Source organism: Ruditapes philippinarum, unplaced genomic scaffold, assembly GCF_026571515.1.
Source record: "Ruditapes philippinarum isolate M1 unplaced genomic scaffold, ASM2657151v2 ctg1874_1_1_1_1, whole genome shotgun sequence".
In the NCBI taxonomy this organism is placed as follows: domain Eukaryota; kingdom Metazoa; phylum Mollusca; class Bivalvia; order Venerida; family Veneridae; genus Ruditapes; species Ruditapes philippinarum.
Window position 1 is genome coordinate 17,604 of NW_026860657.1, and position 27,174 is coordinate 44,777.

A 27,174-nucleotide genomic window follows, 5' to 3' on the forward strand; every position below is an offset into this window, starting at 1 on the left:
TCATCTACCTAAAGAACTGAGCCATGTTTTGTCGGAGCTTAATTGCGATTGATTCCTACAATGGAAAGGAAACGCTGCCTTTAGAATAGAAAACAACCCTTCTAAAAATTCGTTGTTACAAAAACAATAGACAAACGGGTTCAAAGCTGAACATAAAAGATAGGACTTTAACAGCAATTGAAAAACTGTTTTCCCAGCTGTCGAGAGTTTGTTGTAATATGCAGGATTACTAAGACGTAAGCAGACGACACTTAAACATGGAAGGTAGCAAATTTCAAATAACAGTGTAAGAATGATCATCATAAATGTTATCTTCTGTATCCGGTTTGCCGACGTCTCTCTCATTTTCCCTTCCTTTTGACACAACGATTCCTTCCGGCGCTTTGCCAAAGAGTTTATGACGAGACTATAGAGCACTATGAGGGCCAGAAATATTACTATAATTGACGAAATATATTGCACGGACGTCACGACAGAAAATGGAAATGATAATTGTTCCATTGCATCATCCATTAAACAAGACTTTCCGTCAATCAGAACATCTAGACCTTCCACAGATGTATTAAATCTGTTACCGTCGGTAATATTCTGTATTGCAAATAACGGAATAGTTTGTGTTCCGTAGACGAAAAACATTGGTAACGCAATAGCAACCGATATTATAATATTCACATAACACATGCGCCTTGATGTTGTATCTGTGAATTTTGGTTTCCAAGGCTTGCAGACTAGTCTGTAACGTTCAAAAGCAATTGCTAGTAGTGTAAGACTTGATATATTATTCACACTGTAGGCAAACCACCGAAAAGACTTGCACAACCATCTTAAATCCAAATCGAAAAAGTGTGTCATTATCACAAGTTCTGTTGGCATGACAACCGCGCATGTTAGAAAATCACATATCGCCATCGTTATAAGAAATTGTCTAGCAATAGCCTTCTTTAAGCGCCGAGTATATACAAGCAAAGTTAATATATTACCAGGTATTCCAATAACCATTAAGATTATTATCAATGTAAATGATGGTAAAAATATTTCAAACTGTTTATCATTGGCCTTTGTAATAACTGTATAGCGGATATCTTGATAATCTTGATGGACCAAAGCATCATACGATACAGCTCTGAGACTGTTATTCGACATGATTACTTTCAGCGAATAGTTTTCAAAAGAATATTAAAATTAACGTAGTCATGAACTTGATTTAACGTCGTATCTCTATCAAACTGCCACTGCCTCGAAAGTTAGCCTGTTGTTAGCTATTACATGTTCCTTGAAGTAATGTTGCGACTGGCGAAACTCAACTGGAATCTCTCCGGTATTAATTTTTTTGGTAGCCTTTCTTTTCTGAAATGTAAATTGGATAAATGTAATATTTTAAAAAATGAGATCTTAGGAGATTATCATCTATTCGATTATTGTCTTAAAATAGAACAATCATATTGTTTGATCACAATGAAAATTGCTATTTAAGAATGCATCAATAATATTAGCAATAACAGATGCATGGTTATCTAAAAGATATCATGGTATAGGCATTTTGTGTGTAACATTTAAAGTTATTGAGCTAAATTTTATAATGTGTTTGATAAATCATGTTAAGTGTATTAAGTGTGAAGGAAACCTGAATATTGACATTATCGAGCATAAAAAGATATTCAGATAGTGTTTTTCTAACAGATAATGTTGCGTTCTGCTAAATCCGGAGCAAGGAGGCGCGGACCGCACCTCTCTTGTTCATGGACAGCCTCAATCAAACCGAGCATGCAACATTTTTAAAAAGATTTTCATTTTTTTTCAATACACAATTAGTATTCAAATTGACATTCTTATGGTTGCTGTTTTCGTTTCCATAATTGGCGCTGTATTAAAATTCGTAAGTTACGCGGAACCATCAAAATGTACTTAGGGGAAATAACCTGAACTTGTTACACAATATGGAATTTAAACAAACACAATTGTAGTAAAACAACTGATGACAAACTAAAACAATCTGGATAAAGTGTGATCCATCGAAAGCATTAATCACAACAAAATTACATTAAAATTGAATACTCGGTTTGATTGAGTATGTACATGAGGGATAATGATAAAGTGCAACTTCCCTCACGCCCCCAAACACCGAGAGCCAGCTTAGTAGAAAAAGGTAAACGATAAATATAATGTCATGCAAAACAAGAAGAATGGTAAAATTTACGAATATAAATGCCACAATTAACATCCAAACACACTATAAACTTGTATGAAAGCTATTATACCAGCGACAAGATAATAATCAAAGCTTTTATGCTTGAAAAATATGTGATTCTGTAATACAATCTTTTAATCACCATACAATATAAAGTTTTATTATGACTATGAGTAACAATGTGAAGTTAGAGATTTAAGCGGAAAAGTCAATTGTTAAGGCTTTTTTAAAAGGAAAAGAAAGTAAAAACTTCACCACATCAAGTAATGAATTTTGTCAATAAGAAAATATTTGATATTTCGAGACAATTAGTTAACACCTACAATATATTTTTGCAGACTTTGAATTAAATTATTGACTGTGAAGTAATGAACTTTGAAACATTTTACGACAGCCGCCAACACAAGAACAATCAACTAGAAATAAAATGTTGAAATCAATAACATAAACACTAATATAAAAACAATAATATAAACACTGATGTAAAATACAACAATATAAACACTGATATAAAAAAACAATAAAGTAAATTCTGATATAAATTATAATAATGTAAACACTGATATAAAGTACAATAATATAAACAAAGATGTAAAATAACAATAATATAAACACTGATATAAAAACCAATGGTATAAACACTGAAATAAAATATAATGATATAAACACTGATATAAAATACAATAATATTAACCATGATATAATACCCAATAATATAAACACTGATATAAAATACAATACTGTTAATACTGATATAAAATACAAAAATATAAACATTGATATAAAATACAATAATGTAACTTCGTTGACTTAATTGTGTGATGCTCATAAGATAAAGGTGTTTCTTAATTTACCACAACTTAATTTAACAGAATATTTGAAACGAAATTCTATTCAATTAATAATACAATAAAGGTATTATTAAAAGCTGCAAGCCGATCAAATAAGGACTTATATTCTTAAATGAGTAAACAGCTTACATGCGTTTGCTTATTTTTGTTTAAAAGAAATATAATTGTACGTATAAAACTGTTTTTATTAAGAGGCATATAAGTTACTGGACCATTTAGCAGACGAAATATTTGAATTGAATAAAGTTCCTAACTTAAACCTGATAGAGTCATTTTTCCACTTTCTATTGAGAGAATGATTTCAAAGAATCTTTTTCTTTCATTTTGAATGGTAACCAAACATTATAAATTTGAATATATTCAGTTATATGAAACAATACATTATCTCATGATTACAAGTCATGTTCAATTACTATAATGGCATAAGTAAAGACAATTCAATAATAGTTGATTTCTGTGTAGTTCATTGTGGTGACAATCATTACGGTTAAGCAATTTTGTCACATATTTGTGTCAGTAATTGATAAATCAGGATATTGAGTAATTACAGCCATCAAGTGATATTATGTTCGATAAATATTGAAAATTGAAAAAGTAGGCCAAGTTGCACTAGTGAAATGCTATTTCAAGAGCAAGTCAATGCTTAATGGGAGATACTACATTTTATTGTAAACTGCGGTTAAAATTCCTTCGTTGTTAAATGCATAGGTGCTATGACCTTATAAGTTGTCACTGATCATATTCTTTTTCTAATCTACTTAATAAATAGAGGATATTCAAGTTTTTTCTATAAATACACGGTTTATGTTCATCGAGTGGTATGAAAATAAATATTTCGTGAGTGGCGGCAGTCACGAGTGAAATACGGTAATTTTCATGCCACAAGATGAAAAAAAATCATGTAGTTATAGAAAAAAACTTGAATTTTCTATTTATTATATACATTTTTCTCTTTTTTGACATTAAAATTTGAAAAACGTTCCCTTAAGTTTTGTGTACTGGCAGAATTTAAAAGAAAGTAGTCCGGCAAGACACCAGTGAAAATACGGAAAATATGTTTCACTGCAGTGAAAAATAATTTTTTTCAGTGATAAATACGCATTTTATTTTATCAATATTTCTCAATAAGTATATAATAAAGAGAAAAATGGAATCCTAAAAGAACGCATAAAAGAACAATATTGAAAATTTTGCAGGCTCGGTTTGATTGAGCCTGTTCATGGACGGTGCTGGAATGTGCAAGTTACCGTTCACACACCTTAGCACCGGCTTTAGCAGAATTCAATATTTAAAATGAAAAGAAGTTTACTTAGTTTTCATAAACTTTTCAGAAAATTGAAAAGCTTTCAATTATTGAATCTATATTGTTGTCCAGTTAACAAACGTTTATTAAATGTAATATTGTACGCACACGACGGCAATGGTTTTAAAGTTTTACCAAAACATATGAGGTTCATTTCAAGGCTATAAATATATGTAGTAACTAGACCAAAAGGTATTTCATTATGTGCAGTCAGTCCTAATGATTTTCTCATAGAATTATACCAAATGTAGATGTAACAGTTTAACAGCTCCTTTATGTTTATTTAAATGTATGTTCATGTATACGTGCGCATGGCTATTTATGAACACCATACATATTTACAGTAATTTCTGTTATCTAAGGAACGTCACCATAATTGTATTTTGGTAGAAAGCTGAATAGTTCTGTACTGTTATGTTTGTATAGACTTTAGTGACAAATATCATTTAAAGGTACTAGTAAAGTAACGATTATATACATGTATTTCATTTCTGAGAAATCCAGCAATGATTTCTTGCTACCCTCACTTAAAACGCATATTAGATATTTTGTTTTGGAACATTTTTATTCACTATACGTATGTGTTAAAGACAATCATAGTTGCAAACTCTCTCGAAACATGAACATGACATTCAATGAATATGACAGCAACGTGAGTGTACACATTCCCAAATTGATACAGTATAATTAATTTTTAATTATACCATTAAACCTTTAATTGACGCATTTTTATCTGATTTAGATTCAAGATATTTCATTTATTTATAATTAGTATAACTGTTTATAATAATTCTCTTTTTCCCGTCAATGATCAAAATTTTCTTGTTACGAAAACCGTATTTCCGTTGATACGTTGTCATAAATATCATTAAAATTTTAACAGTAACATTAGACAAACAAAAGCAGGACCACGAAATCGTCATAAGATTAGCTAGGGACGAGCTCGTTATTGCTAAATCGGTTCACGTATTGGGTTAAATATTTTATATATATACAGTAAGAGTTGTCATATGGCGACAGTCTCTCAGTCGCTTCTTGTGATGTTCACCGAACATTTTTTGTTGATGGCAATTGTTATAAAAAGAGGACATTAACGATATCTTTACATTGCTGGTGGGTATGATTATTTAATTTTGTCTATTAGTTTTCTGTGTATCTTTTGTAAATATATTGTAACAGAGGTATATGTATTTAGATCTACGATTGCCTTGATATATACGCAAAATAATTGAGATTATTTAAAGACTATGTATAATTAAAAAAAGAAAAAAAAACAACAAAAAGCAACAACAACAACAGCACGCGCATGAATTTGCATGATTTCTAAGTACATAGTCATGTTAATGATAAGTTATGCTATTTTGACGTTACACGTATACGTATCCTCAGAAATTGTTCAAAATAATACTCAGCAAACATTAGAACATCTTATCATATGATAAGTATTTACATTATATCTGCTGTCCATATATTGTAAATGATTTAGTTTTCTAGAGCACAATTTAACTTAATTTAATGTTTAAAGAAATATTAACCAGACATTACTTAATAGATGCATAGATTCATAGATTTATATATTTATGTTTTTATGATTGTTTTTCATAAACTAAATCATAAACCAAATCAATCTTAGTTACTAATTGCAAAACAACATTTATTAGATAATTTACACAGTAACATATCAATATAAATTGAAAATTGCAAGTGATTCCTTGCTACATTTAAATGTTTCATGGATCTTTCTGCTTAGTGATATTGTATTTCATTTTTGTCTTTGTCCTGTGTTTTCGTCCAATTGGAACATTTCTGACAGTCTACTTCGTATAAACATGTTTACAATAGCATTTATTTAACGGTTCATTTAATCGTCACATCTATCTTGAAATTTGACATAGACAATAATCAGATACTCGTACAAATGAAAGTCTCTAACAGCTACTGTCGATCCAACGTCACTCCTTTTGAACTGTTTAAGTCGTTTCTGTCTTTTTTCTTAATATCGTCTGTTACATAAATTACAGAATCGAGGATGAATGTTATTACCAAAAGTTTATAAGAGTAAATCAGGTATACAGGATATTCATGGATTTTTAAAAAGCATTTATAACGCTTAAATGATATTGATTTGTTATTCGCTTTAGTGCTCTATACACTTAATATATTTTCTCATGTATGGAAGTTTAATTTCCTGTGATATTCTATCATAGCAACCTTCATCAGACTTTATTGCTAGGTTGTTAGGTCTCATATTGTTTGATTTTAAATAGTTTTATTATACACGTTAATATGGCAATATAGGATATAAAATATTCATCTTTTAAAATGTATTTGTTAAGTACAAATATTCTTTTTAAAAGCGCGCACAAACTTACACACGCACGCACGCACAAGAGGCATAGAAATCAATGTCCTTTGTGGTGTTTTGCTAACGGTTAACTATTTAATTTCTTTTTACCGCTGACCAAAACATGGAAAACTACATGAATTTATACACAACAATCAGTGCACAAAAATATTTCTAATGCATATTTTTGAAACATTTTCAATAAATTAAATGTCAAATGTTATAATTTTTACAGCATATAGTGTTATTTAGCTGTAGAATTGTTTTATATCTATTATAGAAGTACTGGTAAAGAGAATTAGGGATTAAAGGCCCTCTAGGGCAACTACTTGAATAAGCTTTACATCGATTCTTTTTCCTAGAAAGTAAAATACAATTATCTTTTAAATAATAGCATATTTCAGCATCCAATAGTTTAGGTTTTTATTTCTTTAGTGGTATTTGCATTTAGAAGAATCATTTTTTCGATATAAAATTCGTTTTTAGTAGAAGTCACTGTATTATATTTATGTTTTTCCTGGCTTGCATTTTGGACCTATACAATGAACAAAGAAACTTAAATACTTTTAATAACGTTTTCATCTTATATAATAAACGCAATGCGTTTTATATAGCTTAATATACATTAGATATTGTTGTTAACAGTTGAATGGCCATAGCGTTATAAAAAAGTTGAAAAGTAACTAACATTTGATATTCAAATTAAGAAAAAAGTAGAACTTATTAATAATTATGAAAACTAGAGAAAATAAGGCATTTATTTACATGTACTTCTTTATTAAATTTCGTTAAATTAATCTAGAACAATAAATTGTATATTTATTTCTTATTCACAATTTGTCTGGACTAATATTCGAATTTCGAATTAAACTACATGTATATTGCATTTTTATACCTTGAATCAATTTACTGAAAATCAAAGCTAAATGCATAATCAATGATATCTTGTTGTTTTTGCGTAGAGATGTATGTTGATAAATGAACAAACTAAACATTCAATTGCTCATATATGATTAGGTTAATGCATCCTTTCAATATCACCAATTATAGTCAACGATCGAAAGTCTGGTTAAATATTTAATATGAAGTATTCAGGTTATTATCCGTTATATGAAATTACTTAATAACTGTCTATTTTCATTTCATTCGTTGTCGTACTTTAGGTTAGCTAAAATGTGACACGTATTTGTATCAGTAATTGAATTGATTCAGATATTGAATAATGAATTATAAACCTTAATTACACACTCAAATAACTGACAATGAAATGATCATACACTGCATTCAAAGTCCAATGTTATTTCGAGAACAATCAATATTTGTGACTGTTTATTATCACAACAAAACAAAGCTATCACCTTTTATCTACCTTTAGCCATTAATTTAGCTTAATTGAGTTTTCATTGTTCTTCACAGAATGATGATTCGATCTGAAATTATACGTATTTCTCGAACATTTATTAATAAATAATTAAATATATCAATTCATGGTTAATACTGATCACGAAAACCACAAGGTTACATATTTCTGAAATTTTATGAAACCAAAATTTATTAACAGGTCAAAACTACTGGCAAAATTATTGACAACCCGCAAAAGCAGACATATTTGAAACAACAAAAGCAACTGCAATTAAAGTTCTGATTTTCATATGTAACTTACTATTTCCTGATACCTTATAATTCTACAGGTTCGTATACGTGTTGGAGTAGGGTTTGCATTTAAATATCGTCTTTGAAAGCCATCTATTGTGCATGTACAAAATTCTTGAGAAAGGGTGATCCCTCGAAAGCATTAAAAACTACAATATTACATGCAAATTGCAGACTCGGTTTCATTGAGTTTGTACATATCGGATACTGAAAAAATGCAACAGCCTCGCGCCCTCTTACACAAGCTGGTGTGATACTCAATCCTTAACTCTAAACATGCTGGAACCAACGATCCCGAATGGCACGTGACGCCTGTTTATGTGAAGTCAAAAATTCTGCAAACTATCGCTGGATAAGGTAACAATGAAATAACGTTGTTTTCCCTGAAGAGTCGAGATCTTCCACCATCTAAGTGATGTCAGGATTCGTATATACCACATAAGAACTTAATATTAAGCCGACGGTTTGGCACTTGAACGAGATCGTTTTGGAAGAACGGAGGTTCCGTCTCGTCGCACCCCCTTGTCCCTATCAAATGTCTGACACTACAAAGATGAGAATCTGGCGAGGCACATCCCCAACTGTTTCAAAATAATGCCAATATTACTATGTTCCAACAGATTAATGGTACGTGCAAAACTGCAATAAACACTGTGAATTTCCCTAATGCTTGGCCACGTCTCTCTTTTCCACCGTCAAAAATAAATTAAAAGACACAAACCTTATCAAGGAATAAAATATCAGTCGCAGCAAAAATCAAGACACTTGACGTTTCCCTTGCAAATGATTCATGTGAAAGGTAGCCATACCCGGTATTAATTTGTGATCATGTCAAACCGAGTCTGCAATTTCCATGTAATTTTGTTGTTTTAATGCTGTCGAGAGATCATTGTTTTTCCAGATTTTTAGTATACGATCTCTACCACATTTTATCAACCATTTCATCAGTTTTATTTATACCTAGAAAAATTTGCTTTGGAATACAAGTAAAAAAGTTTAACCCTTCTTACCTTTTTAGAATATATCTGATCTTAATTTAAACAGTGGAAGTTTTTTTTGTTCAGTATATATATTAATGTTATTAAGTGTTATTGAGATTATCTATACTTGACATAAATTAGCGATATAAAATATAGAGATACAGAATCCCTAAAGAATGCACAAAAAGCCGAAAAGTGAAATGCAACAGTCTCAATCAATCTAATTCATGTAATTGAGCCTGTTAATGGAAAGAAGTGGTAATTGCAAGCTATGATCCACGCCACCTAAAAATAAATGAAATGGAATTTTGAAAGATGATCAAAGGTAACGAGAGTTGAATATCACAGGCTAACCGTAAAAGGACAAATCTAATCTTTGACGCTGTTATTTTTCACGTCTCTTTATTTGTTGGTGTTTTTTTCTTTCTTACTGGAACTTTTTATTTCTATGAATGATAATGATGTTATGGTGTTTTTTGTTCCTTTATTTGCAGCTGTCTGTTCTCCGTTTGAAACAAATTTTCTAGAATGTCATCAGTTAAAACTTTTTATGTTCTTATTATTTTTTTCTTTGCTTTTGTCATGTGACCACAGAATTATTATATTTGTAATTATTGTATGTAACGAGATACTGTAAATGTATGAGTTAACGAAATAAACTACATGTATTTCTTCTTCCAAAAGAAACACTGTAATCACCCAACTAGAAATTTTTTTTTAAAAAATAAAAAAAAAATCCAAAAAAGAAAAGAAACTTAAATCATTAAAGAATATCAAAGTTGAAAATGTTCTACGAGTATACCTTTCTCAATGTTTAATTTGTTTGTCATTTCGCGATTATTTAGTAAGACAAAAATGACATTAAGTTAAACGGCTTGGTGTATAACAACAACGACAGCAGCAGCAGCAGCATCAACAAAAAATATTAATTGAAAATCTACCAACTGTAACCTATCGTGGAATAGCTTTGCGCTACATCAGTCAATAGTGATATTATATATAATATTTTGAAATACTGGTGTTTTATCACACAATGTTTTAATTTACATTAACTTAAAATATTTTTGTTTTGCATTTTATATTTTGATATTGCCACTTTTAAATTTGCCTCAGTTTGTCATTTTGCAAAGAAAATAATAGCCAATTATTTATTTATCAAAAGATATTTAATCTTTATAGATAGCTATATTCATAAACAATTATGTTTTAAGTTTCATGTTATGATTATAAACTATTTAGGGTAAACAAGGGACATATGTAAAAAAAAGGAAAAATATATACACACCGCATTTATAGCTAAAGGAGGTGATATATTTTTTTTTATTAAATTTATGAAATAATATGTCATTGTTGAATTGAAAAAAAATATAAAATTAATCTTTTCATATTATCTATAATTGTTTATTTATATAGGCATGAACATGTAAAGCTATGATCATTTGAAGCTTAAAATTTGATTATGTTCAAGAGGTTCTTGGTATATATGGAATATTTCAACGTGCATAATTATTTGAACCGTAAACATATGCTTTGAAGAACTGTGCTAATGTTTTCCCCTAAGATTTCAATTTTTTTATCTATATCGTTATTTAACTGACATGGAAACGAAACCAAATTAAAGCTTAAATTTTTTATCGCATATACTGTACAAAATTAGATTTCGAATTCATCTAGTAAACATCAATATGTGAAATTGCAAACCAGTTTTTTTATCAACCTACTTGTGCATAATATTTATGGTTTTGTTTCACAAATCATACAATAGAGATCAAGTTTCAATACATATTTAATAAATGATTACTTTCTAATGAGCAATTACTACATGAGGTTTTTGATGTATAATTTTCAATTATTTTTACAAAATAAACAATGATATTGACCACAAATCGACATGAAACCTCATAGCTTTTCAAGTATATTACGATATTGTAAGTAAGTACTCGTCGAGATATATTATTTGATTCAAACAAATATTAAATTCAAAATATATATTTATTTCTATCAACAATAGAGATATATGTTCATTAATAAGCACACTTTTATAACCGAATGATAATAAAAAAATCAACTGAGGAGAGTAAATTATATTCAAAGTCCTGTATCAATGTAATTTCACAAAAAAGTTACCTATGAGTTTATGCTGTTGCAAAAGGTTTTCCATTTAACGTCATGTGTATGATGAAAAAACCTAACCATTATCTGGACAAGTAATAGAAAGAGCGTGGAAACATTCAGGCTATCTGATTTGTACGAGGGGCGTGATGTTATTTCACTTTTGTGTCACAGTTAGCCTTAAAAACACGTTCTCTGTTGTTACAATATGAAACCCCAGAGAAAGTAACCAATGAACGAGCATCTACATATGATATTTCTATCGCTTTCCCTTTCTCTGATGTCACAATAAGTAAACCCCAGCAAAAATGAGCCAATCAATGGGCATGCTTTAGAATGCGGGTAAATAATACCTGCACGCCAGTTAACGCATGTGCTTGAATTTGTATACGATTTAACTCTGACACATTTTCAACAGAAAGGTCCCAAACTATTATACAAATGAATTATATTGACGATATTTTCAATACTGTGTGCAACCATTTATAATAGAAACAAACATATCGCATTTCAATCGTTAAATAGCTTAAAAATGGAACAAAATTGGAACAAAAGTAAACTCTCTGGCTAGTTTTACACGCAGGAACTGTTGTATCAGATTTACCCACATACAAAAGATAATTGATTCGATACAATTCTTAACATGTGTATGTTTCTGTAGTATACAGAATATTTGTTTCATCACAAATTGGACAACATTTGTATATGGTTTTTGGCCAAAAAAAATATTATATTTGTTTTTATTTTGAGGTAAAAAAAAGCTTGACATTATGTTTCCCCAAGTTGATGTATTTCCTGAACACAGCAACTATCACAGTGCGCATTTTGTATCAAAAACTTAAAATATGATGGTTTGCAAATAAATAATTTATTTCTCTGATAAAAGTGGCAAATATCTTACGTCAAAACAGACATTTGAATCTTGAATTGAATATAAAATGCTATTAAAATCTTTTATTCATTTTTCATTTTTTGCCAAACTCTCTGATTGTTTTTTTTTCTGAAATGTATTTGATAGAAATTTCATTTCATTAAATTATGAATTCAAGGATATAATGAGAAAGAGACCCATGCTGTTCAATAAACAATTTTTAACTCAAAAATGTTTGACTTTTGCGTACAAAACGTAATATGTTATAACACACTAAGTATGATGGAATCAAAATATCAAAATAACTGGAAATTTCAAAAACAAAAGCATCTATTACATTAGGGTATGTTATTATAAATGTTGATATAAGGTATGATTAGATTCATGTTGCTATTGATAACGAATTTTCACAAATAAATTATTTCTATTCCTTTTTTCAAAACAAACAAAACTGAAGTCAATACATTTGTTGATTTCATGTTCAAATGTTAGGCAATATCACATGTTTGCACGTTCAAACATATTTATGAACACAAGCAAAGGAAATGCTATGAAATATGAATTAATAAATCATTAATATCATCCTGTTTACAAGATATGTCTTGATGTTATCCGTTTTAAATCTGTTTTTTTCCACCTCTAAAACCTTTATATATCTTTCATCAATACTCGAATATGTCAATATTGGTTATAAATGTTTGAGAAATATTGCTGAAATAAAATGCATTTTTATTTTCCGTATTTTTACTGTTAAATATTATTTTTCACTGCAGTGAAACATATTTTTCCATATTTTCTATGGTGTCATGCCGGACTACTTTCTATACACAGAATGTTAGAGATTGTCTTTCAAAGTGTGATAGAAAAAGAGAAAAATGTATATAATATAGAAAATTCAAACTTTTGCTATAAATGCAGGATTTACTCCCATCTTCTGGTATGAAATTTATAATATTTCACTCGTGACCACTCGATGAAAATGAAACCTGTAGTTATAGAAAACAACTTGAATATCCTATATTTATTGTGCTGCAACTTTATCCATATAAAATATATCATGATACATCATAATGATAAACTGACAAGATTTGAAAACAATATACCATTTAACTTTTCAGAACACAGCAGCAATACCCAACCTACTGCTAGATGAATATAAATTGAGGATCTAGGAATGTAAATGACTTTTAGAAGACTAGCAGTTTTTATGCGACGTTAGATGTATTGAAGTATTGAAGGAAAATCTATTTTGGAATAGTATCGATGAACTGCAGACTGTTGAAATGTGTTTTGTTTGATAAAATTCCTTAAGTGCTACATATGCAATCAACAGTGAAAGTACACTAATGAGAAATCTCTCTTACGTGTTATAAGTGATTTGAAAATACCGATTACTTCACTGCGGACAACATGAATTAAAACAATTAGTAATTAGAATTACAATTGTGAAGCATCGTTTTATGCAATCTTTCTAGCAAAAAGGTTGGATGTAAATATTGACATTAATTATCTACAAGAGATTTGCAATTTTACAAATGTTAGAAAAAATGTCAAACATAAGTTACAATATTGTAAAATATGATGTGTTGCTTTATCACAGATATCAAGATATCCGCTTTACAGTAATTACAAAGGCCAACGATAAACAGTTTGAAATATTTTTACCATCATTTACATTGATTATAATCTTGATGGTTATTGGAATACCGGGCAATATATTAACTTTACTTGTATATACTAGGCGCTTAAAGAAAGCTATTGCCAGACAATATTTAATGACTATGGCGACATGTGACTTTCTAACTTGCGCGGTTGTCATGCCAACAGAACTTGTGATAATGGCACATTTTTTTAATTTGGATTTAAGATGGTTGTGCAAGTCGTTTCGATGGTTCTCTTACAGTGTTAACAATATATCGAGCATTACATTGATAATTATTGCCATTGAATGTTATAGATTGGTCTGTAAGCCTTGGAAATCGAAATTTACTCCTGATAAATCAAGAAAGATGTGTTACATAAACATTGTATTTTCGATAATAACAGCGTTACCAATGTTCTTCATTAACGGGACACAAAGTATACCATTAATCACATTACATAAAATTCTGGAAACAAAGTGATCCCTCGGAAGCATTAATCACAACAAAATAACATAAGAATTGCAGACTCGGTTTGATTGAGTCTGTACATGAGGGATAATGAATAAGTGCAACATCCCTCACGCCCCCTAGCACCGGCTTGAGCGGTACTCAATTCTCAACACTTTATAGTGTTGGCATCAATGATCCCGAAGGACCAGAAAATAAAACAACACTGAAGTGAAGTACGGGGCAACTTTTTACGGCTGCCACACGGCACTTGACACCTGCTGTTGTGAAGTACAAAATTCTGGAAACAAAGTGATCCCTCGGAAGCATTAATCACAACAAAATAACATAAGAATTGCAGACTCGGTTTGATTTAGTCTGTACATGAGGGATAATGAATAAGTCCAATACTTCAATGGGCGAAATATCAAATTCTTCTCCGGATCATTTAAATGAAATACCGACAATTTACGGAAAGTCATGTTTAATGGATGACACAATGACACAATTGACATTTCCGTTTCCTGTGGTAACTACCTGGGTATACATAACCTCAATCATACTGGCGTTTATTATACTTATATTTTTGTATGGTCAAGTGATACAAACTTTGGTTAAGCGCCGAAAAGAATCAATGTGTCAACAGGATGGAAAAACTAAAGAAGTATCGACGAACCGAATACAGAAGATTACTTTTATGATGATAATTCTAACAATGTTGTTTGAAATTTGCTACCTTCCATGTTTAAGTGTCGTCTGCTTACGTCTTAGTAATCCTACCTTTTACAACAAGCTCTCTAAAGCTGGGAAAACAGTTTTCCAGTTGTTGTTAAAGTCCTACCTTTTATGTTCAGCATTAAATCCGTTTGTTTACTGTTTTTGTAACAAGGAATTCTTAGCGGGCTTGTTTTGGATTCTCCGTTCAGTATGTCCGCTTCAAACAAGACGAAAATCATTTTTACAATCGCAGAAGCTTGTAACAGTTTCAAAATCTAAAGATGAAGAGGAAAATGGAATGATGTCTAGAGCAAAAACATTGGAAACTGAAGACCTGTTGTAAATCATCACATTTTACCAAGATTGTTTAATGCTATTCAAGAAATAATTATTATACAAAGTTCTCGTTTTTTGTTAAATTTCCATTGCTGTGACCATTGCTTTGATACCAAGATAAGCTTGGGAAACCGTGTTCAGTCAGTAAATATTTTGAAATTATCTCTAAAATGGTGAGACATTATGCTCAGATTTATAGATGAACAAGTTTAAAAACATATAGCGTGGTAAGGGTAAAAAAATGATACATCTTATAAATTCTATGCATACTCTGTTTCATACTTAAGATTTTAGAGTTTGCAGATTTGTGTCAGCAGAACGGTCATCGAATAAAAATGAGAAATAAAATTGAATACAGAAGTGTTTTCAAAATAAAAAAAAGTAAATTGCTTTGTTCAGAAATTATGATGATGAGTATGTAAGACAAAAAAAAAACGTAGACAAACCTCTAAAGTAATCCAAAGCACATCAGTGAAATTACTCTCATTTTTTTTTACAAAATGAAGTATACTTTCAAATCATAACTGTAACTCCAACGTTATTCTGGGCATCTTATTACTTATATAATATAAATCATATAGAAATGTTGATTATATTTTACTAATGAAAAACCTCATCATTACTGATCGTTGTTTGATAGCTTTGTTCGGTTAGGTAATTCGGCGTAATGAATTTGAATCTAACGGAGGGCATATCTCTATGAATACAGGACAACAGTTTTACTCCCTCGTATAAATTACAATCATTGTGGGTTTTTGTTGTGTGAGTGTTAATCAATGCGATACAACGTGTTAGTGAAATGTTTCTGATACTAATATGCTATGATCAAAATAAGGTAACACGAACAAAAACTTGCTTCAAAATAATCTTTCTTTATAAAATGTTACAATGAAAGGCGTAGGATAAATTGCAGTGAATTATTGCAGAAGCGATAAATTCTTGTTCTAAGACCGGTTAAGTTATATCTAGTTGATCAAATAATAATATGATACGTTTACTTTTATAATTTATTATTTACATTGAATGAAAATTTTAATAAACTGCCCAGAATTGATTTCAAATTCCAAAATATGCTGCAAACGTTTAAAACATTTAAGAGTTCATAGACTACCCACGTATGCATGCTATGTTATGGAATCATATACATATACAGAGAACTTTTGTGGAAAAAAATATCAACAACTAAACAGACAAGTATACAATTGCATATCAAACAACTAATGAGTATAACATGAATGAGGCAGAGTTTGCTGTGGAGGTAACAAATATATTAGTACATTATATTTTCGAAATATCGTTTGATATCATTATCAAAAGTACTTTATTGGTGGTAAACTTAAATCGTTTTGTGAAGTTTAATGTGTTATTAGACTTACAATTATGACAAGGCTGAATATTTAGGGGACAAATGACCAGTGAAAGGAACCGTGTAACACACATTGTAAGCATATAATCTCACTATTAACACTCGTCATTGTAAACACAGGAAAGAAGCGCGCCATATAAACTTGTAATGTGGGCCTCAACATCTGATGTTGTGATTAAAAAAATTCATAATTAACACTTGTTTTTTGAAGGCAAAGAATTACAAAAGTTCCGCTTGTTGCATGGACATTTACACATGTTATAATGAGTACAGAAATATACCAAATTAATAGCCTTATTTCAATGATTTATAAGGTAGCAAATCTCTGTCTAAAATTTAAAGTTTATATGCATTTAAAAAGTAACGAATTGTCGCAGGGTTTCATTATTAACCTTTTTCTTATTGTTTGTGTAAGATAAATATTTAAAGTCCACCTCCCCTTACACCGAGTTCATTTCCCTTTGTTTCCCGTACCAAACCTTTTGGTTGTATTCTTTTTTAATTTTCCTGTAATTTTTCTAACTAAACAGATATGCTTAACAGATATTGGTTAATCCGTCCCCTCTTTCTCCGCTAGTATGCTCTTTACTGTTTTTGTTTTGGTGTAGTACTGAGTGCTTTGTCGGTGTGGCTGTGGTACGTCGGGGCTGTGTTATGTGATTGTTCTCTTGCCTTATCTTTATTCACATTTTTTCAGACAAAAAAAAAGATGCATGTTGGATTTCATTGTAATGAAAACGATTTAAGGATTTTGTTTTATATTTTATGCTATATATTGAATTCCTTTACTTGTCGGTACCTTCCTTTGCGATTCTTCAAAGTATGCAATTTTAGTCTTTTATTGGCCCATATGCCAGAAATGCTTATATTTTCATTTCCCGAAAGTTTTGTTTTTAATTTTGGTTTCCTGTTATAATTTCAAGAAAGTTACTTATTGGCCAATTACCTGAAACCTCTTTTGTTCTATTGTTTTTTGGCAATTAGTACACTTTTATTTTATAGAGTGTTTAATTCATGATTAGCTTAACTCAGTTACGGAGTTCAAGCTGAAGAAATAATAATTAATTATGAACTTTCCGTGGATAGACAATTCGTGTTTGTATAAACATATCCTTTACAAACATATATTATTTCTTCTCTTTAATAGAAAACGTTTCGATTATATTATCGAATGTTGAAAACCAAACCAAATAGCTTCTTTATTGTTTTTTCTAGTATTTTAAGTTTTCTATTTAAGTTGAAGTAGTTACAATGACTATACTGTAATAAGATATCATTCCATTTATACCCGCATGAATAGATCAAGCTAAACAGAGTTTGTGTTCGTTTATGTAGCAGACATAAATACTGACATTATCTTGAAAATGTATTGAATACATTGGCTCACTATATTGATATTCTTAAATTCTTGTACATTACAATAGGGCACACAAGTAATTCAAATTTTGTTGCAATATAAAGATCTGGTGAAAGAGTGAGCCCTCGGAAGCATTAATCGCAACAAAATTATAATTATATGAAAATTGCAGACTCGTTTTGATTGAGTCTGTACATGAGGGATAGAGAAAAATTGCAACATCCCTTAGTCCCCTAGCACCGGCTTAAAATGTACTCAATTTATATCACTAATAAGTGCTGGAATTAATGATCCCGAAGGACCAGAAAATTATAACAACACTAAAGTTAAGTACTGAGCGACGTTTACAGCTGCCACATGGTACTTGACACCTGCTGTTGTGGTGTATAGCGATCTTGAGACGGAATCATTAATCGCAACAAAATTACATGTACATTGCAGACTTTGTTTGATTAATTAACGAGGATTAATGAATAAGTGCAACATCCCTCACGCCCCCTAAACTTAATGGTTGTAATATTTTTAAAACAACCAAGAAAATCAATGATCTTTAGAAGTTTTTGAAATCAATGCAAATTGCAGTAATGTAATTACTCGCAGAAAGGCAATTTTGATGAAATTCATCTGACTTTTAATCTAAATTACGAACCCTGTTTGTGTACCTGAAGTAAACAGAAAATTAAGGTAAATATTGACAATGCCTTATTAACAACCACTACCATTTATTGACCCTCAGCGAATATGATGAATACAATATGACGTTTGGGTAGGTTAAAATTCATCTTGTATATAAGAAGAGCTTGTATTGTGTTTACCGGTGTATATCAGATATAGAGATGTTTATATCTAATAAACGGTCAACTTCCTGTGTAAAAACGTTTCTTAAAGGGGAAAAAGAAAGGATTCCAATGAATGGGAACGTGTAAAAGCATAAACAAACAACACATTACAGTTGGTGCCAATTATTTTATAACAATTATAACGAAACATTTATTGTACATGTCGATCAACATTTCTTGATAACATGCAGCATGTTATTCTATTTATCAAAAAATCAATTTTTATTTGGCTGTCGGATATAAATTAAGGCAGTCTAAAAATGAGAAATTCCAATCCACCATATCTCATTTTATTTAACTTACTTATAATGATTATGTACATGTAAACAGGTAAGGCTTTTAATCTGTTTTTATCATACGATATGTTGGTATCAAAACGGGCATAGATATGAGCTGGAAACTATTGATGAACTCCGAGACAATGTTAGGAGGTTACGTTTGTATTTTATTACACGATTGCCAATCTATTCAGACCAGAGATAACAATGATTGCGATCTTGTTTACATTGTGTTTAGCAACATGCTTCTGAAGCAAAGCAATATATGTTAGTGCAACAAACAATGGGTATTTTCTCAGGTTTCTGACGGGAACTGTGTCACTATGAATGTGATTCGTGATTTTTATTTTGATTCAAATAATAACAATCCTGCAGACAACAAATGGTGGTGGATATGTAACCCTTATTTTAACATAGTCAGATGAAATTTCTTCCATTTACTTCCAAATAAGATATATATCCAGAAATAATTATAAAAATGTAAATAAATTAACCAAATTTTTATTGATTGACATGCTCTTTATCATATAAAATACATGTATTTACCACTAATTATTTATCTCCCGAAATCTTTATATAACTGTACAGTTATGTATATATATATATAAATCTTATTTGGAGTTGATTTCTATATTAATGTAAAAGCCAACGAAAGTATATGAAAAGAAAAAAAATATCAAGAACCTGTCGCTTCAATTTTCTATCTGTCAAACAGTTACATTTTCATGTGTCTTTTCATTATTATTTTGCGAAATATTGACATTAATATTGGTATTTGCAAATATTTTTGTTGCTGTTACTTATTTATTAAAAAAAAAAGAAAACAGAAATAAGCTATTCAAAATCATTGACATTATGTGATTGATGTTATATAAAATAACCAGCAGCTTCATATTACATTTTGAACTAAATGGTTTTTAGATCACGGATTTAGAAATAAGAAAACAAAGAGCGAAAAAGACCAAATTTTATAACAACATGTTTTTAAAAAACATATTCGTATTCAGAGGTTAATAGAAACATTGTAATGACATAGTTTGTTGTTCTGATTTTTATACTATAAAAGTATTTTTTCCGAATATCTTACATTTATAGTATATTTGCAATCATGATGAGTGGAAAAGTGATGTATATACTTCTCTTAACCACCGTGCTTTTCCATTAAAATAATGTCCTTTATCACTCTTATTGATGTTTCATTTATCTCGTTCACCATTTCCATAAATCTATTATCATTACAGCTTGACCAAGATATAATATAATCGCATTATATATACAACATTAATGTCGGTGATGGGCTTAAAAGTGAAAGATTATCATACAGCATTATCGTTGTAAGTACAAATGCGAATGTTTTTTTTCTGCTTGAATGAAGGCACAAAACAATACTTTTAAATCCAAGTACTAATGGTAGCATACTTCTTACATTAAGATTATCGTTGCGAAATTCGGCACCAAATATGACAACCAATACAATGTTGAAATTTTTTAAACCACATACAAACAAAAACACAAATAAAGTTCAATGTGACAAAGTTCACCTAATAAGAACTTATTGTCATAAACCTTGCACATTATAATTGGTTGGGACAGAAGAAAAAAAATCGACATAAGTATTTAAAGAGTTCCTTTAACAAACACAAACAAAATATAGTTGAATTGCTCTTTTTACCCACGGAATAATACCATTGTTATTTCATACCATTTACACTCTATCTATATATATATTCATATTGACCGCATTTTCTAATCATTCTAATATGTTTATATAACTCGTAGACAAAGCTTTCCAAATACACTTTCCTGACGCATTTGTATCATGATGTGTATTACATTATTATCAACAACAGGTATGAAATGAAACATCTGTTCCACCAGTTGTTTTGTCGCTGCTCAGAAGTGTGTGAATTAAGGAAGAAGTACATAGTTTTTGTTGCTTGTCTCGAAGAACATTTCCATACAACATTGATATCCCGAAAAAGGAAGAATCAACTGTATTAACTTTCGTGATGGTGATTATGTCACGTCTCTAAACGATACCAACACATCTTATTTTGAGATAAATTATTTGACAATTTATACCGACTATAACTTATTGCATGTAGAATTATTTACATCCTGAATATAACAAAGAACATGCTTCAATCAAGCGATGTAACTTGTGTCAAACTAAATATTCGAATTTAAACATTCCAATACAATATCGATTAACAGAAACGATTTCAATCAAGTTTTTGTTAACATTTCTCAACAATTCTTTCTACAGTAACCATAATAAGGACAAACATTTTTAACTGTGTGATTAAGAGAGAAGATAGATAAAAGAGAAGAAAAGACTTAAAGAGATTTGAAGCGGAAAATTATAGTGAGAAGATAACGGAAGATAACAGACGAGCCAAGCCAAGTTAAGGACCAAGCAGGACAACAAAGTCGCAAGGGCTGGACAAAGAGCGGGTGTCAAGACCTGTGTTCAATATTGTTCCGGAAGAAACGTCTTTACACTGTTGGTAACGCTTGCGTGTATTGTAGATCCTGGTCAATGTGTGGTTGCATTAAAGTCGTTGATTTGCAGATCCATAACTTCAACATTATACTAAATGAGCTAAATTAAATGATATTTACGGTGCCATTTTACTGTGTTCCAGAGAGAGAGATAGAGAGATAGAGAGGCATTCCCCGGAATAACAAAAGCCTGAAAAGATCATTTAATATATCGTAAAGTGAGACAGGAATCAATTTATTTATCATTAGTTTAGAATATTAGCATAAATGTTAAGCAAAAATGCATGATTTTGCGTAAACATGTATGACGTCAACTTTGGAGAGATTGCTCTGTTGAGTTAGCCTGTTCGGCAGAAGATAATTTATTGTATCATCATTCTATGCATTCGCATCATTTTCCATATTACTGTACATCTGAACTTCATACCGTGCTGTGTTATAACAATTTTGAAAACAATTATCATTTCGTAGAATTGAACATATTGTCAATGTGTTCAAAGTATTTTAGAAGACTTATAAAAATGAGAACACGTTTGTTTTATTCGGAACAATGTTCAAAATATGATTGTTTATCAAAATTACTTTGCGTTTTGATTTATAATCTTGTCGGAATGTGAAATGCGCCGTTTTTGGCAAATACCGGAATGTTTTAATACAAACTAACACATCTCTTTATATTCAGTCCAATTATAAGCTATGTATAATTAGACATAATTGCCTTGTGAGGCATTGAATATGATGCGATATTAACAGGCAGTATGTCCTATTGACCGACGCGATATCACATCATATTTAATGGCTTACAAGTCAATAATTGTTTAATTCTATGAATAGCCTAAGATTATTTGGAAAAATTAAAAGTAAAGCCTTAAAAGGGAAATTAAAACAGGAACTTTCGGCTGTTCAATGAAGCGCGATGAAAAGACGTAAGTAAAAACATGCGTCAAGTAAAGTTGGGTATAGATGCCATCATAGCGGTGAAATTTTATACTTAAATAGTGAATCATTGATATTTAAATCGAAATATATGCCAAAAAAGAACACAATGCGACGATCAGTTTTTTATGTTCACGTGTACTTTATGGTCAATGCTGAATGATAATCAAACATAAGTCTCATTTTGAAAATGATTTTGAAAAGACAATTCAGGCTGTGAATATTATACAACACCAAATGAATACGAAGTAAAAAGTACATGTTGTATTTTTATAGAACATGAGTTTCAATCTATTTTTAGATTTGGAAAAACCAATCCAGCCAAAAGATAAACATGTATATAAATATTATACTGCATCTTGTTTTTATGGTTTATCATTTGTTCTGTTGACCAATGAGATTGCACCAAATTTTAATATAAATTAGAGTATGTTTGGGACATTTTTGCCATAATGCTATAGGAACATTTTGTGCACTTCAATGCTTTTGCGGAATACTAGTAACGCTAAAACTTTTTTTATATGTCTTAAAAAGTTTTGAGAAATATTTGCCTGACATCAGTATCGAACACGTAGTGTGGCAATTCTTCTAGACAAAACATGGCCCTTACAAAATGATCAATGTTCCTTTGTGTACAAACACTAACGAAGGTGGACAAAAGGTTGATTTTGCAAATATCCCAGTCTCATTTCAGGCCGCTATCATGTAAATATGACGTTGGAACGATTGCTTCTATATAGCAGAGCAATTTTATTCCCAGAGACAATTAGTATGTATATGTTATAAGTACGACTTGGTTTGTTTGTGCTCTCAGAGTTTATATAAATAAATAAATAAATAAATAAATAAATAAATAAATAAATAAATAATAAATAAATAAATAAACAAATAAATAAATAAATAAATAAATAATAATAATAAGCGCTGTTCAAAAATTCAATTGCTCTGGAACAAAAAGCCAGCGGCGTATTTATCATCTGTGTCTCCCATAAAGTAGATAAGTAAAGTTAGGCTGATCAAACTCCGAAAAAACTCCATAAAGGGTTAAACTATCAGCAACAGAAACAAAACTTCTGTAACAAGTACTTCTAACATTTGAACGATGATGTGAAAAAAATCGCACGTGCCATTTTTTTGAAAAAATGACATTGATTTAAGGTCCCAAATCCCGATTTCTGAGAGAAATAATAATGCAAAAAAGCCTTTTACAACGCCTATAGGCCTATAGTATTACTGTTAAAGGCTTTAATTCTTCACTGTTTATTTGAACTCGCTAATATAATGTGTGATTGCCCTACTGTGGGTATTTTTCATGCTGTTTAAGAATTTGTTTACTTTTTGACGGGGTAAATAATGTACCCCACCCACTATTTCATACAAATGTTGATACAGCAACTTAATGGAAAATATACCTTATACTTTGCATTTGCATTCAATGTGACCAAATAAACAATAAAATATCATAATCGTTATCAATGTTATTATTTATTTTTTTCATTCCTATATCTTAACAGCTGTTTTATCTATCATTCTAAAACGTTAGAAAGGTAAGCATTTCATAAACCAAGAGAACTCGTTAGACATACATTATTATAGGAATCGAAAATCAGATATTTGTGTCCATAAAACTTTAGTATACAAATTAATTTTGTAAATATTGGTGAAAACATGCATAAACGATATTTTAGCGCTAATACAAAACAATTTGAAGCTCACAAAATAGCAGTTTAACTGTTAGGCGTTGAAAATTTTATACTCTCAAGCCGTTACTAATTTTTCACTTTTCACACTTTATCATGAACATAACTAAAGAACTTACTTTAAAACATGTATTTGCACTTATTTTATCATAAATCGTGCGAGGGAATTCCCCTTTTAACTGATTCAATGGCACAAAAAAGATAACAAACACATTTCATTGAATATTCACATATTCCTTTAGATATACCGCAGATATGGATGCAAGGAGGCTTTATCAGACTTGATTATTAGCACAGTGACTCAACTGGACTGATTTTATAGGTCATATTGACGTAGGGCGGATATATGTTTTGCATATACAATGTACAACTTGTCTTGTAAAGCTATATTACAGCATTTGGTGCAGTAATTTTGCCGAAGATAATGCAATAATAGCTATATAAGGCATATTATGACATTTTCGCTTTGAACGGTGTTTTACCACTCAAATAAACAATTTGAACGTTATCTCGGCATGATTTGCTCGCAAATCTCAAAACAGTATGTTCCGAAAGTTAAAGCTACAAATATACTACGCGAATGATGCTATCTTATAATACTGGGTGTAGGGTGTAGGTCATTGTGTATTATACAATAACATTCAGTATTGTTGGCACTTTTATTAATATTCAAGGTACTAGACGAAATATAATATTATTCTGCGGATGAAGTCATATCAATTTTTATTATATATTCTGTTTATGCTTATAAATTACAAACATTTTGCCTCAAATTGATAATGAATGATGCAAACAACTTTCTTTTAAAGTATCATTGCACGTTTTGTACAGGAGATAACAATTTGGTGTCGTTTTAAACTATAAAATACCCATGAATCCAAAATAACTATCGACTATGTTAAAGAAGAGAATTATCATGAAATATTGAAACAAAAATCAAATCTAATTAAGAAACATAAATATTCACTTACAAAATTTCTGAAAAGATAGAGTATTACACACTTACCTAATAGCTTAACCAATCCTTTACCTGTGGTAATTACACATGCTAAACTAATTTATTACTCATTTCTCGTTACTGTTTGAAATCAAATGCTGTAAGTGGGTTAGGCATTTCTGTTTTACCGTTTTATCAAAATATAAAAACATAGATGATGTTTTCTCAACCACTACATAGCTAGAAGCATATTTTGTTAAGATACAGGAGTTGATATTGCATTTATACTATATTTATGATCGCTCAAAAGAGATGCATGAACTAAACTTTTATAGTGCGTATAACACATTATCATATTTTATTTAGTGTTTACTGTTAAAAAAATGAAAATAAAAAATAAGGCTAAACGTGCAGTAAGTTTAGTTGTAACAAAAACATTTTTCAATCTTTCTAAATGGAACACAAAACACTATGACCGGTCAATTGTAAAAACGTTTTATTATACATATTAGGTTTTGGAACTAACATCTTCATTCCACATCTAATCAATTTATATACTCTATGAAACATAATTATATTTATTTAATAATTACAATGTATTCAATAATTCAATATCTTTTCCATGGACATACAAGAGATGAGTATTTAACATATATCGAACCAAAATATACCGTCTAGGCATAACATTGATGTTTCATAAAACAGATGATAGAATAGATAGAAAAAGAATCTCTACAGAACGTATAAAACTGAAAAATTGAAAATATTGCAGGCTCGTTTTGATTGAGCCTGCTCAGAGACGGTAATGGAAACTGCAATCTTCCGTCCACGCCCCTAGCACCGATTTTAGCAGAATTCAACGTATAACATGAAATGGTAAAATTATCACTTAGTCTATAGAAACATTCTGCGGCGCTTATCATGGAACGTTAGTGCCATTCCACGAAAAGCGGCATATGGTCCTGAAATAAAAATGAGTGAGCCCTGAATGAAAAACAATGGGCTAAATTAAATTAAATGAAATGGGATTTTGAATCGGGATCAAAGATTATAAGAAGAACGATAGAACTACAAACATAATTCGCAGCAGATGTTCGACTTAACAGATATATGAATGAAAGACGGACAAGAGACGTAAAAATAGCCATGAAATGGGATTAAAAGATAAAAAGCAATCTTGTGTTTCAGATGTAAAGGATGCAATAGAAATTATTTTGGTATATTCTTGTAATTGATACAATATCACTTTTCATGTCTGTCTTTCATTCTAATTATTTTTTAAAGAGTATTTGAAATGCTTTTTGTACATTTGTATATTGTTAATTGAAACATGTATAAGTATTCTGAGAAATAGAAAATAAATGGTTTAAGTTACTTGTCACGTTATTCAGAATAATAAATTACAAATATACCAAAGCAAAATCTTACTACTTAGCTTTGCACAAGGGACTAGAACAATAATGCCATTGACATTTGATAGATTGAAATACATCTAAAATCAAATATTGTGAAAGGACAGGAACTGATCTTGCGCTACATATCATTTATTAAACATTTATATATTTTAACAATTCTTTACGTCAAATGTGCAGATTTGATTCATAATCATACTTTATACTGAACTGATAAATATTTTATATAAATGTTCATACAACGCTTTTATCTTTACCCGCATTTGTCATTTTGTAGCAGCTTTAATCTGGTAAAAGTACTGGAGAAATCGGGTGCATAATTCCAAATGGTTAGTGTGATCGAATATTTAGATGTTGTCTCTCTGATTACGGACATGTGGTTCTTTTTTGACGATAGAGTAA

At 30.1% G+C, this 27,174-nt stretch overlaps 1 protein-coding gene across 1 annotated transcript; it reads right to left on the reverse strand.

Moving 5' to 3' along the window:
* Positions 1-25,567, reverse strand: LOC132712931 (tachykinin-like peptides receptor 99D). Its single transcript, XM_060695366.1, has 2 exons — positions 25,430-25,567; positions 1-1,347 (listed from the first exon to the last, which is right to left on the reverse strand). Exon 2 carries the CDS (start codon positions 1,141-1,143, stop codon positions 1-3), a length of 1,143 nt encoding a protein of 380 aa, XP_060551349.1. The 5' UTR covers positions 1,144-1,347; positions 25,430-25,567.
* Positions 25,568-27,174: the final 1,607 nt, after the last annotated feature.

What these genes read in the sequence shown, in the direction of transcription:
- LOC132712931 (XM_060695366.1), bottom strand. Translation starts at nt 1,143, where the DNA reads ATGTCGAATAACAGTCTCAGAGCTGTATCGTATGATGCTTTGGTCCAT.